The following is a 15,763-nucleotide window of genomic DNA, read 5'->3' as shown; positions in this document are numbered from 1 at the left end:
TTTGACACTTTGAATGGATAGTATCCATATCATAAATTATGGTAAAGTAGCATTCATTAAGGACAATTTGTTAATAAAGATAATCAAAGAGCATTTGCAGAAAATATGGGATGATGGATGAAAATTATATTCCAACACACACAAAGTTAGTAATTAAGCATGCAAAAAGATAAAATTACCCGGAATGATATTTCTAAATTTTCTCCTCCCCAGATATCCATGCCACTGTCATACTGTCCAAGCTCACTGAAATACCGTCTGCTCATGGCGAACAGTCCTCCAGCCATGGTAGGCGACCTAGGGAAGGGAAGGATCACCGCACCGAGTCTGTGAGTCCATTATCTTACCTGCTGTTTGTTTTAAGACATTCAGTGAAGCTCTGGAACATTACCAATAAAAACTAGTTAACCGTTAGGAAACATATTTTATCTAATATCAGGGAATGAACTGGGCCACAGAACTGAATTTTCTAGATTGCTAATGATATGCTAGATACCTGGCAAATGAAGGCTACTTTGTCTAAGTATCAAAAGTACTTTATTATTATGACTATTGTTGACAGAAAGCCACCTGAAATGAATTATTTAATTCCTTTTGACAGTATCATAGAGCCATTGGGATAAAAACTGGACTCCAGGGCCGGCCAATGGGAGACCAGACAAACCTCACACTTTAAATTGGACTCGAACATATTGGACCAGTGGCTCTCAAACAGGATGATTCTGCCCCCAAGCAAACACGTCTGAAGACATTTCCAGCCGTCACAGCTGGCTGACAGGTGCTACTGGCATCTGATGGGTTGAGGCCAGGTCTGCTGCTCACTATCCTAAAATGCACAAGAGAGCCCCCACAACAAAGGATTATCTGGCCCCAGAGGTCAATGCCGCCCAGGCTGAAGACCCTGTGCTGCTGAGAGGCTCTGAGGTAGACTGGCCCTCAGAGACTCAAGCCCAGCGTCCCGTCATCTCACTTCCTGACAGAGGATTAGGCGATCATGGATTCTAGCGTCCCAAGCTGCCTGCCAGAAATGAAGCAAAGTTTTCTCTGCAGAGAGAAAACATCATGCCAGGTATGAATGTATTTCTATAATTTTTCATATATAATATCTGGCACTACACAAAAAAACCCAAGCAAACAAATAAATAACCAGGCAATCAGGAAGTAGATCACACGAAAGAAAAACCAGAGAAACAACCTACAACAGAAATAGACGTACGGGCTTTCAAACAATGTGGGGATTAGGCAGAGAGCTTAAATAACTGCTCAACGTGTTCAAGCATCAAAGATAAGACTGACAATTTGGCAGATAATTAGGTACTATCAAAAACGAAACCAAATTCATGCATATCTGAAAAACACTTCTGACAAAAAGAGAAAAAGAATGTAAGCAGCCAACGAACAAGAATCCTTTACAAAAATAAAACTGCTGCTGACTTTTCACCAGAGAAAGTGGAAGCCAGAAGGTTCTTGAATGATACCTTCAAAGTCCTGAAAAATATATCTTCCAATCTAGAACTAGAGATTGAGTACAATTATTCTTCAAAATAAGGGTGAAATAAAAACATTTTCAGAAAAAGACAGAGAGGAATAATCACCAGAAGAAATACTAGATGTGTTCTTTAGTCAGAATGAAAATAATCACAGATGGAAGTTTGTGGAGGCAGAAAGAACACAGAATAACAGAAAAGGGGAAATAGGTGAGTAACCTAAATGAATAATCGTTACATAAAAAATGTCCTGTGGGGTTAAAAAATACATGCATACACACACACACACGTTCATATTTCAACACTATAACTTATGGGGGGATAATTGGAGTATGAACATTCTGAGATCCTTGCATTCTAGAGAAAGCACCAATTTATATTACATTTGGTAAGTTAAGGACGCATGCTGTGTGCTCTACGGTAACCACTGAAAGAAAAGAATGTTTAACATCTAATGACGGGTGGCAGCTGGGAACAGAATGATGATAAATCAGAACTCAGACTGAAAGAAGGCAAGAGAAAAAAGAACATAAAACAAAGAGAACAAATAGAAAGCAAATAGTACTACTGTAATCATAAATGCAAAATATAAGTAATATCATTGAATGTAATCAGATAAATGCCCTAATTAAGACAATGGTTTTCACATTAGTTTAAAAACAAAACATAATCAAACAAGAGCGACTCCATGCTGCTTACAAGGGGCACATCTAAAGATAAGACCACGGAAAGACTGACAGCAAACACGAATCAGAACAGAGCCAGAACAGCCACATGAATGCCAGACTATAGAAAAAGTTTCACAATTCTAAAGGTATAGAATAAAACATAATTCATAAAGATAAATGGCTTCATTCACCAGAAGATTTAATAATTCTAACCTTTCATGCATCTATTAACACAGCCTCAAAATAGATGAAGAAAACATAAATTGTAGTGGGAAACTAACATACCATTTTCAAAAACTGATAGAACATGTGAATTAAAAATTAATGAAATATGAAGTATTCGAATAACGCCATAAATCTGACCAAACTCATGCAGATCTCATCTTTAACAAGCGCAGAAAATACAAATTTTCCAGGCACATAAGGAATATTTATAAAAATTAATCATATGCTAGACCATAAAGCAAATTTCACCAATTTCCCCAGAATTAAAATCACACAGAATGTTTTCTGACCAGTGTAGTTAAGCTGGGAATAAACAACAACTATAAAATCTCCACATGTCTGGAAAACAATAAATGCACTGCTAAATAACGTACGGGTTATTAGAGAAGACATCATAATGAAAAGATTTTGAAATAAATGATGATATAAAACGATATATCATACTTTGTGGGATGCAGCTAAAGCCATGATTAGAAGAAAATTTATCATCTTAAATACATGTATTAGAAAAGAAAAAAGGCTGAAAATTTAAAAAACCTAAACATTCAACTCAATGAGTTAGCAGCCATAATATTATAAAAGTGAAACAGCTTACAGGAGAAAGTGGAAAAAGAATAGGAGGAGAAAGGGGCGTTAATATCCTCACTGTACAAGGAGGGGTGTCAAATGATGCTCTCAGAAGTCAACAGAAGAAGAAACGCACTTTTTTAAGTATCAAAAGGAACCAATACAATAACTAAAACTTACCATAAACACCAGGTGATAAGGAGTACAAGGGAGTGATATAAATGAGCTAAATCTTCATTTTTCCCAAAGAGAGGGTCTAAACTTGGTTTCAAGTTGAAAGGAAGACTATGCATATCATCTACAGTTAAGGAAGTAAGAAACAGAAGACCAAAAATAAAAACGATTAAAATGATTTGCCTTTGGGGAGGACTGAGGATAGGGAGGAAAGGAGTGGAGCCAGCCACTTTTCATCCTAAGTTCTTCTATACTATTTGATTTGTTAACAAGGAAACAATGAAAAGCAAATATCCATGAAGATGATGAAATTGGCAACTGCGCTGAAGCTAAGAATGAGAATATATCTAACAGTCTGGGCTGCCTCCTTCTCGCACTGGCAATGGAAATCTTAAGAAATACTTTATTGGACTACACATATTTCATCTTCTAAAAAAAAAACATGCACAGTCATAAAGGAGATAGGGAAAAAACAGAGTCACCGCTAGTGTCTGCCTCCAACCACAGAACGCGAGGTCATAGAGAGCAGAACCACTGAGGGACAGTCCCCAGAGGCAGCCCTGCTCTCCTGAGAGATGCGCTCCAGCACCTAACTCCCATCTGCAGGGCTGGGCAGGGGACGGGGAGACTGACCACACTGAATCCCCTGGGAGGAATGCGAGAAGAGGAGCTGCAAGCATGTGAAGACAGGAAGACAACTGAGAGCCGGGGATGCTTTCTCAATGGACTTCAAAAAGAGCTGCAACAGATTCTCACACGAAGCCTGAGAGAATAGAAGACAAGCCCGCCCCACCAGCAGATCACATCAGGCACCTGGAACCAGCCAAGGTCTCTGTCAGCCTCCCCTCCACATCTGGTTCAGACGAAGGCAAGCTGGAAAGCACCCATAGGCCAACTAAGCAGCCAATGGCACTCTAGACACCTGAAGTGTTGGGAAAACATTATCTACTAAAGGTGAAGAGAGGCATACCCTGTGACCCAGCAGTTTCACTCCTGTAAACTAGAACTCAAGCATAAGAATGTTGGTGACAGCATTGTTTGTAATGTAAAAAAAAAAAAAAAACACTTAAAACAACCCAAGTGCCCCACCAACAGTAAACTGGATAAGTTAGGATATATTAACATAACAGAATATTATACAGCAATGAAAATGAGTCAACTACAGCTATACACTGCAAAACACATGAATTTTTAAAGCAATACTGAGTAAAAGAAGCAAAACAAAATAATGAGTCCCACGGCTTCATTTATCTGAAGTGCAAAAGCAGGCAAAACTAAGCTGTACTGTTTAGAGACGCACACTTAGGAGGCAAAACGCTACAGGAAAGCAAGAAAAAGACTACCAGGTCAGCGTTATGATGCCTCGAGGGACAAGGGCAAGGGCTGTGACCAGGAAGGGCTGCACAGGGGCATCTAGGGGCTGTTTCTGGACCTGGGTGGTAGTTACATAGGTGTTCACATTATAACCATTTATTAAATTCTGTGCATATATACATATATACGTGTACTTTTTATGTATGCTATTTTTTACAGTAAAAAAATTTAAAAAAAGAAAGAGTAGGTCCAAGAACTTTAAAAAGTAGAAATATAGACAAACTTCTCTGAAATCTACGTGAGAAATTTAAAAGAAAACAAAAGAAAGAGAAATAACATATAAGGGATGTATAATACTAGAGAATATGGTTGAGAACTGAAAATAATTCACATACAACTTAGTAATTACACTAGTAGGAATCCATCCTACAAGTCCTAATCATAGAAAAAGCTTATCTATTCAATGTTCTTCACAGCACCATTTATTACTAGCAAAGAAATGAAGATAGGCTAATGACCAGTGCCAGAAACCATGGCATTTGACATGAATAACACAGCACACGGGGTACTCCCATGCTATCCTACGCAACAATTATCCCAGGATATTGCTGACTTTGCCCTTCTCGCTAAGCTATAAATCTGAGGGCATGGACAATTTCTTATTCATCTATCCTTCCTTAGGACCGGGCAGAGTGCATAAAATTCAGTAAGCGCTCAAGATTTTTTAATGGACAAATTAAGCTAATGTTTTTCCTTCTTGCAACGAAGGAATTATCTTTAAAATATCTTTTTCTCTTCTGAAGAAGTGCTGGCAGGAATGTTTCACATATTCAGGAGAAACCTTACTTTATTGGTGCGGTAGCTCCTTCTGGTCCTCCGAGCTCGGAAAGGGGAACGAGGTCCCACTTGAAGTGCAGGCCCCAGTTGAATCCTCCCCGCACCACAGGGGAGGAGCTGTAGGCAAGCGTGTCAGCACTGATGATGTCGATCACCGGGCACACCACCATCCGCCGGTCCTCCTGGATGACAGCCAGTAAGGGCTGCAGCCACATCACATTCACTTCACAGTGGCTGTCCAGGAACACCAGGACTTCTCCTAAGGAGGCAGACAACACGGGCCTCAAGATGCCGCAGCACTCCATGTCCGTGCCGCTGCCAGCTCAACGGGATGAGACACAACTACCACCCTTCCAGCCCAAACAATTAAACCATCACTTTATTGCTAATCAGAAAGAAGGAAATCTTTTGGCCAACAATTCTGCCTGAAGTGTACTGCTATGGCTAAGGAAGTAATATGCACAACTCTTGAAAAAATTTACAGACAATTCAGATTCTCCTCAGTAAAAAGATTCAAAATCTCACAGGAACAATTCAGTTCCTTGGAAAGCCAGGTACAGAGCGGGATGCAATGATAGTGGCTAGTTGTGTGTTGATATTTTTATTACAATTATTGTAATCAAAATATTTCTAAATTTAGTATATGGTTCCCTGCCTTAGTAAACAGAGGATAGGGAACATAACTCCACTTTCAATGGCGACTCAGAAACATGACTGCCATTACAGATTATTGCTACAACGCAGCAATTCTCTCAGCAGTGAGAGACACACGTACCCCTCTCGTCATGTCAGTGATGCAGCTCCCTCCCGCCTTGATTCACCACCAGACTGAGATGTGCTCACTCTCTTTTCTTCCATTTTCCACCTTTCCTTTCCAATTCCCCCAACCTTGTTGGCTGTAGTGGTTTACACTTTTTGGGATACACTTTTCTTCCAGTTATTAAAATAAAAATCATGAAGATTTTATCTTGCATTTTTAACTCCTCTTGATAAATGGTAGCAGGAATAAGGGTTTCTTTGATAATTCCAAATTTCTTTGATAACTTCATGGTTCTTCTGAGCAATTGAGAAACTTAGAATCTCATCATCAGATAGCATGCTCATTATTCTAAAGGTTTACCCATGAATGTATCAATATAGATTTACATGAATTACTTAAAGCACCAGAGGCACCCTATTTTTCAATTAATGACAGCAAAAATAGCTCAGGCAGGAAAGCTCTTTATGACGACAGTCAGTCAGTTGTGTCGTGCAATGTCCGCCAACTATAGTATGAGGATGTAAGGAGCAGAGCCCACCAGGTGCCACTTAATGCAGAAAGGCAAGATGCTCAACCTGCAAACTATTCAGTGTGAGGAAAAGGAAAATTCAATCAAGGTTCCTGTGAGCAGAAAATGTACGCACAGCTTTTCTTAATTCTAAAAATGTTACTTTTTCCAATTAAAGCCAATTTAACTAAATAAAGAAAGATTATACATGGTCACATTGAACCGGGGACTGATTTCCCAAAAACTAGCTTGTTTCTGACAGATCCTAAACTACCTTTAAACATGGACCAGCAGATTATTAAAAAAAAAAACCTAAATGACTATTGTTATCTGAAAAATTAAACTCTCAGTAATATTATAACAGTACAATATTTCAAATGGCTTAATCTTGCCACTCCCCACAAATACCCCACAATTTTCTCTCTACCTCATTGCCTTCAGCAAGTCAGTCAGTCTTTGAGCAGAATTCTAAAGAAGAAGAGCCCTAAGCCTTGCATCCAACCTGCGTGTGACTACAGACTGGAAGGAGCGGAGCTACTTCTCACTTTTTTTTAACTGCTTTAGTTCACTGTAGCTTTAAGAGAAAGGAGGAAAGAAGAAAGATTCTCAAAACGAAGTCCCAACTAAACCCAGCAAATGGGACAGTGGGTGCACAGGACAGGTGGAGGCAATGAGCAGTGCCAACCACCTTAAACCCCAGTGACTGGTTAGCTTGAGAAAAGCAGTGTACAGGAAGGTAGGAGATGTTGCCACTAGTAGAGAATGGCCCCCAAAGTTCTGGAATTCTCAATTTACCTTCATGTTTTTGGGGTTTTTTGGCCATATCCATGGACTATCTGCAGTGTTATATACCTAATTATTTTTAAACAAATTCATTTAACTTAAATATTTTTTAAAAGGAAAATTTCTTATCAAGATCTTAAATGAAAATCAGAATCATCAACCTTACATAGAAGGAACCATAAAAAGAAATACAATGGAATTGATAGAATGTAACTGAAAACTGTTAGTGTCATCGAGTCGATTCCAACTCCTAGCACCCCTGTGCACAGCAGAGCAGAGGCCTGCCTGGTCTCTTTGCGCCACCCTGTCCCCTTCCAGCCTATATCAGACACGCTCCGCTGCTATTCACAGGGTTTTCATCACCAGTTTTCTTGGCAGTGGGTGGCCAGGTCCTTCTTCCTAATCTGTCCTAGTCTGGAAGCTCCGCTGAAACCTGTCCACCACGGGTGACCCTGCTGGTATTTGAAATACCGGTAGCACAGCTTTCAGCATCACAGCCACCACATGTGGCGACAACCGACAGACAGGTGGTATGGTTCCCTGACCGGGAAAAACTGAAGACTAACCAGATATATTTTTCAAGAGAGGACTGTAAATTTGATACCTGTTCTTTCTTTTTAAAGGGGGAGATTAATGTATGTTGGAAAGATTTTAAAGATATATTAGTACCAACAAGACTTTCTCCTCGATGGAATCAGAAGGTGTGAAAGGAAATTTAAAAGAAAATAACTTTAAAGCTATGTAAGTCAGTTTTTTACATTACATCCATTTACCCAACTAAAATCATGGTACATATAACCACTGGTATGCATTTGCACTTTAAGAATTACTCGCATAATTCAAATCAGTTCAGGTACATATATTTTAAATTTCCTATTAAAAAAATTATGAAAGTTCAGGGGCCAGCCCGGGGATGCAGCAGTTAAGTTTGTGCACTCCACTTCAGCGGCCCAGGGTTCACAGGTTTGGATCCCAGGCACAGACCTAGTACTGCTCATCGAGCCATGCTGTGGTGGCATCCCACATAAAATAGAGGAGGATTGTTATAGATGTTAGCTCAGCAACAATCTTCCTCAAGCAAAAAGAGGAAGATTGGTAACAGAATGTTAGCTCAGGGCCAATCTTCCTCACCAAAGAAAAAAAACCCACAAAAGTTCAGTTGTATTTTGGACTTTTCTACTTATATAAGTGAACAATATATATACTTACTTGAGGGACAGTAAGTAACAATAAGGGCCACAATGAAAATACACCAGTGAGGACTCCAGAGCTTACCTCCCTGGAGTCTGTGCTTTGGGATAGCAAGGTTAAAGTTATAAAAAGGCCTTTCCAAACTGAACAAGCCAACTCTCTCCTCCCAGCAATGCCCATTGAAGATGCCACTTTCACAGACATCTGCAGAATCAGGAAGGGCTCCAAGGACACAGCCCTCAGCACTCAACACCCACCAAGAAACGCCAATGGGAAGTTATACCTGTTGCGTGAGCTGCTCCGATCATTCTTCCTCGAATCAATCCCTCACGCTTTGTATTTCTTATTACTTTAATTTTTCCAGGGAGGTATTTTTGGACATATTCATCTAGTTCTCCTTTCAAATCATCTGAAAATAAACCACATGAGACACATATAAAGACATTTTATAGCTACTCTAAAGGTGTATCTGGTACTTGCAACAACAAATTATCAAGTAAATTATATAATCGTCTTCTGCTTTATTTTAAAAGATCATAGCTTCTTATCCTGAAAGGAAAAAAAGGAAAGACATGAAGGATGACAGTTGGACTGCTGGCCAAGAGAAACAGTTACCTTAGTTATAGGCACATTTGCATTTCCATAGCGACTAGCACAATGCTTTGCATAATGTTAGAAATGAATGTCTTGAGTGAATAAATGTTCAACTGACTGCATATAAATCAGACTTAAAACAAAGAAAATGAGATGTAAATATCTTTTGTTTCAAAGTAATTTATTAAGTCTTACTCCATTTCAGAATAGTTGAGACAAACTCTATTGCCCCTTCCAAGACTTATATAATAGCAGCACTAAACACGTCCTTGTATTAATTTAGCGCCTGCCAAGGGCACTAATACTTTTTATAAATTCTAGCTCATTTACCTTTAAATTTCATGATAACTGCAAAGATCAGATAAGAAGTAGTAATTCTTTCCATAGTTAGTATATACACCATTGTAAATTTTCATGAACTTCCCCTTTTAGATAAAATACCAAATAAGTGAAAAGCAAAATACAGGTTGACTTAAAAAAAAAAAAAATCCAACACCATAAATTCTAGAATTTAGTATTTAGCCAATCGTGTACTTGGTCCAGACTCAGATTCTTGGTTTCCTAATCATTCATTTTTGAAATTAAGTTTTGTTTTATATTAACCTTTCTAAATTTTCTCCTGTGAGGTTTCCATATTTACCAAGGTTTGAGCATTTTACTCCCAATGGTCTCGGCATCCATTTCCTCACTTTGTATATTTAAGTATACTGGTATACCAATTCTGTTGTAAACATAGAAGGCGCTTAATAAAGACTAGAGGTATGAAAAAATATGTGATTGGCATACAATTTATCAGTGTTATCTCTGCAACTTGCCATAAGCAAAAGAGCAGAAGGTTTGGAGCTAAGTGGACCAAGGGTCTAATTTGAACTATACCAATTAACCGCTATGGGATCTTGAGCAAGTTACTTACTATTTCCTCCTCTGTAAAATGGGGATACAATCTATGCCACGAGGTTGAGCTGAGCTGAATGAGGAGCATAAATAAAAAGCCCTCCAGCCTGCCACGTGTACATGAAACCATTCTTAGAAGAGTCTGGGGTGAATTAAAGAAAGGTGTCTAAAATACGTACTGAATCATAAAATACTGGCATTCAGAGATCTAAGAGCCATCAGAATGCAATCCACTTCTATCTGGGAGCAGTCGGCGTAAAAGACTGACTAGATAAACATAAGCCAAGGCATTATGCCAGTGAAAAAAGCCAATCTCAAGGGCACATACTGAACAATTTGGTTTATAACACTCTTGCAATGACAAAATGCACAGAGATTAGGGCTGGCAGGAATTCGGGATGGTTGCGGGAGGGAGGTGGGTGTGAATACAAAGAGGGCGCACAGGGGAGATCCCTGCGGTGATGGTTGGGGGAGGGAGGTGGGTGTGAATACAAAGAGGGCGCACAGGGGAGATCCCTGCGGTGACGGAGTAGTCTGGATCTTGACTGCAGTGGTGGCTACAGGAGTCTATTCATGGATAAGATGACAGAAAACTGGACACACACATTGCACCAATGTCAAATTCTTGGTTTTGATATTGTACTATTAATTATGTAAGATGTAACCAATGGAGGAAACTGGGTGAAGGGGTACACAGGACCTCTCTGTAACTTACTGTGAATCCACAGTTATTTAGCAATAAAAAGTTTTTTAAAAAAGCGTAAGCCAAGGGAAAAATTTAAAGGGCTAAATTTGGGTAGCACAGTTTGTAAAGAGGTTACAAAGGTACTGCAGTTCCTTGAAATCATCCTATAATCAACGGACGCATATTTGCGTGTGGGTGGCTCCACGGCAACTGCATGCATGACGTCCCTACGCATTGAATGGTCAGCTCTGCTGATGTTGTCAATACTAGAGTGAATGACGGCCTCATCCTACATGACCAGTTACACATTCCTTACCAAAGTCACTGTCATCATCCACAAGGATAACTTCATGAAGAAGCCGGGCTGGCGTGCGGTCTAGGACGCTGTGCACGGTCCGGAGCAAGGCAGACAAGGCTTCATTGTAGAAACAAATAACAACGCTAGCAACTGGCAGGTCTGTGGGGTAAGACTTGTCTTTACATCTGTGAAAACAAATATGAGAAAATTCCAACATTTTAACAGGCTCAAGTGTTTTAGGTTACTATTCACCAAACATTAAGTGGCCTCGTTGTTCAGCCTCTTCCTTACGTTATGGTAACAATAATTTTTTTAAAAAAGGATTTAAGAAAACAATGTGGTTTTTTTCCTCAAGGTTTTTACATTTGTTAATTATTTCTCTTCCCAATACTTGCTACTCTGCTTATTTTTAGGTCAACATTTAAAATTTTTTTTTTTTGAGGAAGCTTAGCCCTGATCTATAATATCTGCTGCCAATCCTCCTCTTTTTGCTGAGGAAGACTGGCCCTGAGCTAACATCTGTGCCAACCTTCCTCTACTTCATACGTAGGATGCCTGCCACAGCATGCTTGATAAGTGGTACGCTGGCCCGCAGCCGGGATCCGAATCTGTGAACCACGGGCCGTCAAAGCGGAGCTTGTGAACTTAACCACTAGCCACTGGGCTGAGCTCCAGTGCAGGTTTTGTTTTTTTTTAAGATTGGCACCCGAGCTAACATCCACTGCCAATCTTTCTTTTCCCCCTTCTTTGTCTCCCCAAAGCTCCCAGTACACAGCTGTATATTCTAGTTGTGCCCACCGCAAGCTTTTAATGCAGCACTCATAACCTGATGTTCAGCCTCTCCTCAATGAGGTTTCAAAAGGAAATAACAGAAATATGAAACTCTACTTGAAAATTTGACTTTTTTTGTCCAATAACAGAAAAAGATTTGGGTAAACCATGATTTATATATCAAGATAATGGAAGAGCTTCCACATAAGCAACTATCATGATCAAATGGGTTAGGTGGCTCTAAGGAACGATTAAAAAACCACTAACCTAAAGAATCAAATCTGGAATTCCACATTCTTTGCATGGCACACAAAGTCTTCCCATGTCTGGGCCCTGCCTACCTCCAGCCTCTTGCCATTCTCCCACTACAGCCAAAGTGAACTGTTTCAGTCCCTTTGACAAACCATAAACAGTCATGAGCCACCTAACAACGTTTTACTCACTGGACCGCATGTGCAACAGTGGTCCCAGGAGATTAGTACCATAGAGCCTAGGTGTACAGTAGGCTATGCCATCTAGGTTTGTGTAAGTACATTCTCTGATACTCACACAACAACAAAATCACTTGACAATGCATCTGACACATTTCTCAGAACGCATCCGTTGTTAGGCGACACACGACTGCAGTTCTGTGCCATAATCTGTTCCCTATACAGTAGCCCCCCTCATTCATGGTTTCACTTTCCACAGTTTCAGTTACCCATGGTCAACTGTGGTAGGGAAACATTAGATGCAAAATTGCAGAAATACACAATCCATAAGTTTTAAATTGAGCAGCATTCTGAGTATCGTGATGAAATCTCTCCCCACCTGGACGTGACTCAGCCCTTTGTCCAGCGTAGCCAGTGTATTCACCAGCACTGAATAGTCACTTAGCAGCCATCTCTTATCAGATCGATTGTCATGGTATCGTGTTTCTGTTCAGGTAACCCTTATTTTACTTACTAATGGCCCCAAAGTGCAAGAGTAGTGATGCTGGCAATTCAGATATGCCAAGGAGAAGCAGTAAAGTGCTTCCTTTAAGTGAAAAGGTGAAAGTTCTTAACACAAGGAAAGGAAAAAAACTGTATGCTGAGGTTGCTAAAATTTACGATAAGAACAAATATTCTACCCGTGAAACCGGGGAGAAGAAAAAAGAAATTCGTGCCAGTTTTGCTGTCACTCCTCAAATTACGCGTGTATAGGAAAATACACAGAATATATAGGGTTCGGTGCTTTCCGAGGTTTCAGGCATCCACTGGGGGTCTTGGAACATATGCCCCACAGATGGGGGGACTACTGTACATGGAGAAACCTCCCCTTGCATCACAGCTCAGTCATCACCCTCTGTGAAGCCTTTCCTGACCACTCTGGCTCGGAGGCCCCATTTCACTAATTCCTATCACAGCCCTTACTCTCATGCTACTGCAATTACTCGCTTCCTTATCTACCTCCCCTGCTGGACTCTAAGCCCTGCGAACCCAGGGACTATTTATTATTCTGTTTATTTCCAGGGCCTAATACAGTGTCTAGCAAACAGAAGGTGCTCAAAAAGGTCTGTCTGGGAGTGACTGACTGAGCCACCACATGAATGAAAAGCCTTTCAAGAAACAAAAGTAGTGGGGCCAGCCCCGTGGCAGAGTGGTTAAGTTCGTGCGCTCTGCTTCAGCGGCCCAGGGTTTCACCAGTTCAGATCCTGGGCATGGACATGGCACCGCTCATCAAGCCACGCTGAGGCGGCGTCACACATGCCACAACTAGGACCCACAACTAAAAATATACAACTATGTACGAGGGGGCTCTGGGGAGAAAAAGGAAAAATAAAATCTTCCAAAAAAAAAAAAGAAACAAAAATAACGAAAACAGAAAAGTGAGATGATGAGTAAATTCTCCACTGATTTTAATCCCTTTTTGCCCTGAATCCAATAAATAAACATTTAAAAACAAATTTATGCTCAGAAGCTTATTTAATTATATGCAGTTAGCACCTCCCTCCTTTTCCCCATGATTTTAAATTTCAAAAGAGACACAGCAAGCTCTAGAATTTTGTCAGCACAATCTCAGACTACGTGGCTGCAAGCAGTAAGAACGGAAATCTGTCTCAAGTTCTCTGGCTCCCAGAATAACGAAGCCTAACTGCAAAATACCAACACCGTCCTCACGACCTGTTACACCGGCACCAAAAGCACTGCTGTGGAAGGATTAGCAGAGACTCATGAGGAACATACGCTGCATTCCTTGTATCTGGCACTTCTCGGTGGTAGCCCAAGCGGTTACTGATGAGCATATTGAAGGCATGCTTCTGATAGCCCAAGTCTCTCAACTCCTGATCACGCTCATTAAAAATCATACCTGCAAAAGAGGGAAGTTGCAGTCAGTGCATCCATCTGAAGGGACTACTATAATTACTATTAGGATACTACGATCTCAAGAAAATCTTGACTTTAACCTTTTATAACCAGATAATAGCCATGTTTCTCAAATCTAGATTGTCTTCATTTTCAAAATAGTAAATTAAGCTTAAAGTCAGATTTTTATCAATCTAGCTCAAAAAGCAAGTAAGCAAGTATACCTTAACCGTAAATGACATCTGCTTATTAGCCATAATCTTAAGAATATTTTCAAGAAAAAGCTTACCGATGACCAAGAAAAAAGAGACTTGATGATGATTCTTTTCCATAAAGGCAACAGATTATAGAACCCCTATGGATCTCAAGAGGCCCCAATTACAGGCAAGTTTTTGTACGGACCCCTCCCCTAAAAAAAAGGATTCTGGATAAATCTTTCTATAAAAAGTCTCTGGCTCTAAACTTTAATCAGTTTCGTAGTCAAGAAAGTCCCGCACAGATCTAATCGAGATCACCATAACTTAACATCGTTGCTCCCAAATTCTGTCAGAAATCTTACCTTTACCTAGAACAATAAAGTGTCCTTTTGCTTTCTCTTTCCTGTACCAAATCTTTAGCCTCTTCTCACAGAATGACTCCCTTGTAACAGCATTTCCCAAAGTCTGGTCATGGAAAACTAATTCCACTGGACATTAATAGATGTTAAAAAGAAAAAGAGGATTCCATGGTCAAATAATTCAGGGAAACGCTGGATGTTAGAAGTCGAGGAGATCTATTTTCTACAGCAGGATGACACCGGTCCTTTGATGTCTTATGGACACCCACGTGTGCGGGGAAGGAACACAGAAGGAGGCGTCTCCTCAATTTATTTGACCAGAGGTGACTAGAGCCCGCAAGTCCCCTTTGGGAACTCACTTCTTAATATGCTTTCTCTCTGGAACTTTTAAAGCTGGAGGACATCCTTTTTTAAATACAAAAGAACAAAGCTCTATCAGCATTCTACACAAGAATGGAAACTCCATGAAAGCAGAGACTTTGGTTATGTTCAAAACATAAAAGAAATAAAATAAAAATTGCTAAATACCCAGAATCCAGAACAGTGCCTTGTACAAATTAGATTAGTAATAAATATTCCTTGATTGAACAAATATCAAACGGTGGACTGCCTCATACTGAATAATAAAAGAATTATTTTCTAATACAGACCTCTTGATGAAAAATTATTCCATATTAAAAGATCAGTTTATATCCATCAACAAATGAATAAGAAAATGTGGGGTATATATACAGTGGATTATCACTCAGTCATAAAAAGGAAGGGAATCCTGCCATTTCCAACAACATGGATGGACCTTGAGGGCATTAGGCTAAGTGACATAAGTCAGACAGAGAAAAACAAATACTGTAATACTGAATGATCTCACTTATATGTGGAATCTAAAAAAAGGAAACTCATAGAAACAGAGAACAGATTTGTGGTTGCCAGAGGCTGGCAGAGGTAGTAAGCAGCAGACTGGGTGAAGTTTGTCAAAAGGTATAAACTTCCAGTTAAAAAATAAATTAATTCTGGGAATGTGACGTAGAGCATGGTGACTACTGCTAACAATACTGTACTGTATATCTGGAAGTTGCTAGGAGAGCAGATCTTAAAAGTTCTCATCGCAAGAAAAAAACACCTGT

At 39.8% G+C, this 15,763-nt stretch overlaps 1 protein-coding gene across 4 annotated transcripts in view; it reads right to left on the bottom strand.

Moving 5' to 3' along the window:
• The window catches only part of GALNT11 (polypeptide N-acetylgalactosaminyltransferase 11), a 52,011-nt gene that overhangs the window by 8,627 nt on the left and 27,621 nt on the right, over positions 1-15,763 (bottom strand). For all 4 annotated transcript variants that reach the window (XM_046670125.1, XM_046670124.1, XM_046670126.1 and 1 more), the window contains 5 exons: positions 13,964-14,087; positions 11,004-11,170; positions 8,798-8,923; positions 5,282-5,531; positions 180-297 (listed from right to left, as the gene is read on the bottom strand). In XM_046670125.1, the coding sequence (XP_046526081.1) occupies positions 180-297; positions 5,282-5,531; positions 8,798-8,923; positions 11,004-11,170; positions 13,964-14,087 (785 nt within the window). The remainder of the gene's footprint in view (positions 1-179; positions 298-5,281; positions 5,532-8,797; positions 8,924-11,003; positions 11,171-13,963; positions 14,088-15,763) is intronic.

Source organism: Equus quagga, chromosome 8, assembly GCF_021613505.1.
Source record: "Equus quagga isolate Etosha38 chromosome 8, UCLA_HA_Equagga_1.0, whole genome shotgun sequence".
In the NCBI taxonomy this organism is placed as follows: Eukaryota; Metazoa; Chordata; class Mammalia; order Perissodactyla; family Equidae; genus Equus; species Equus quagga.
This window is presented reverse-complemented; position numbering and strand designations above follow the sequence as displayed.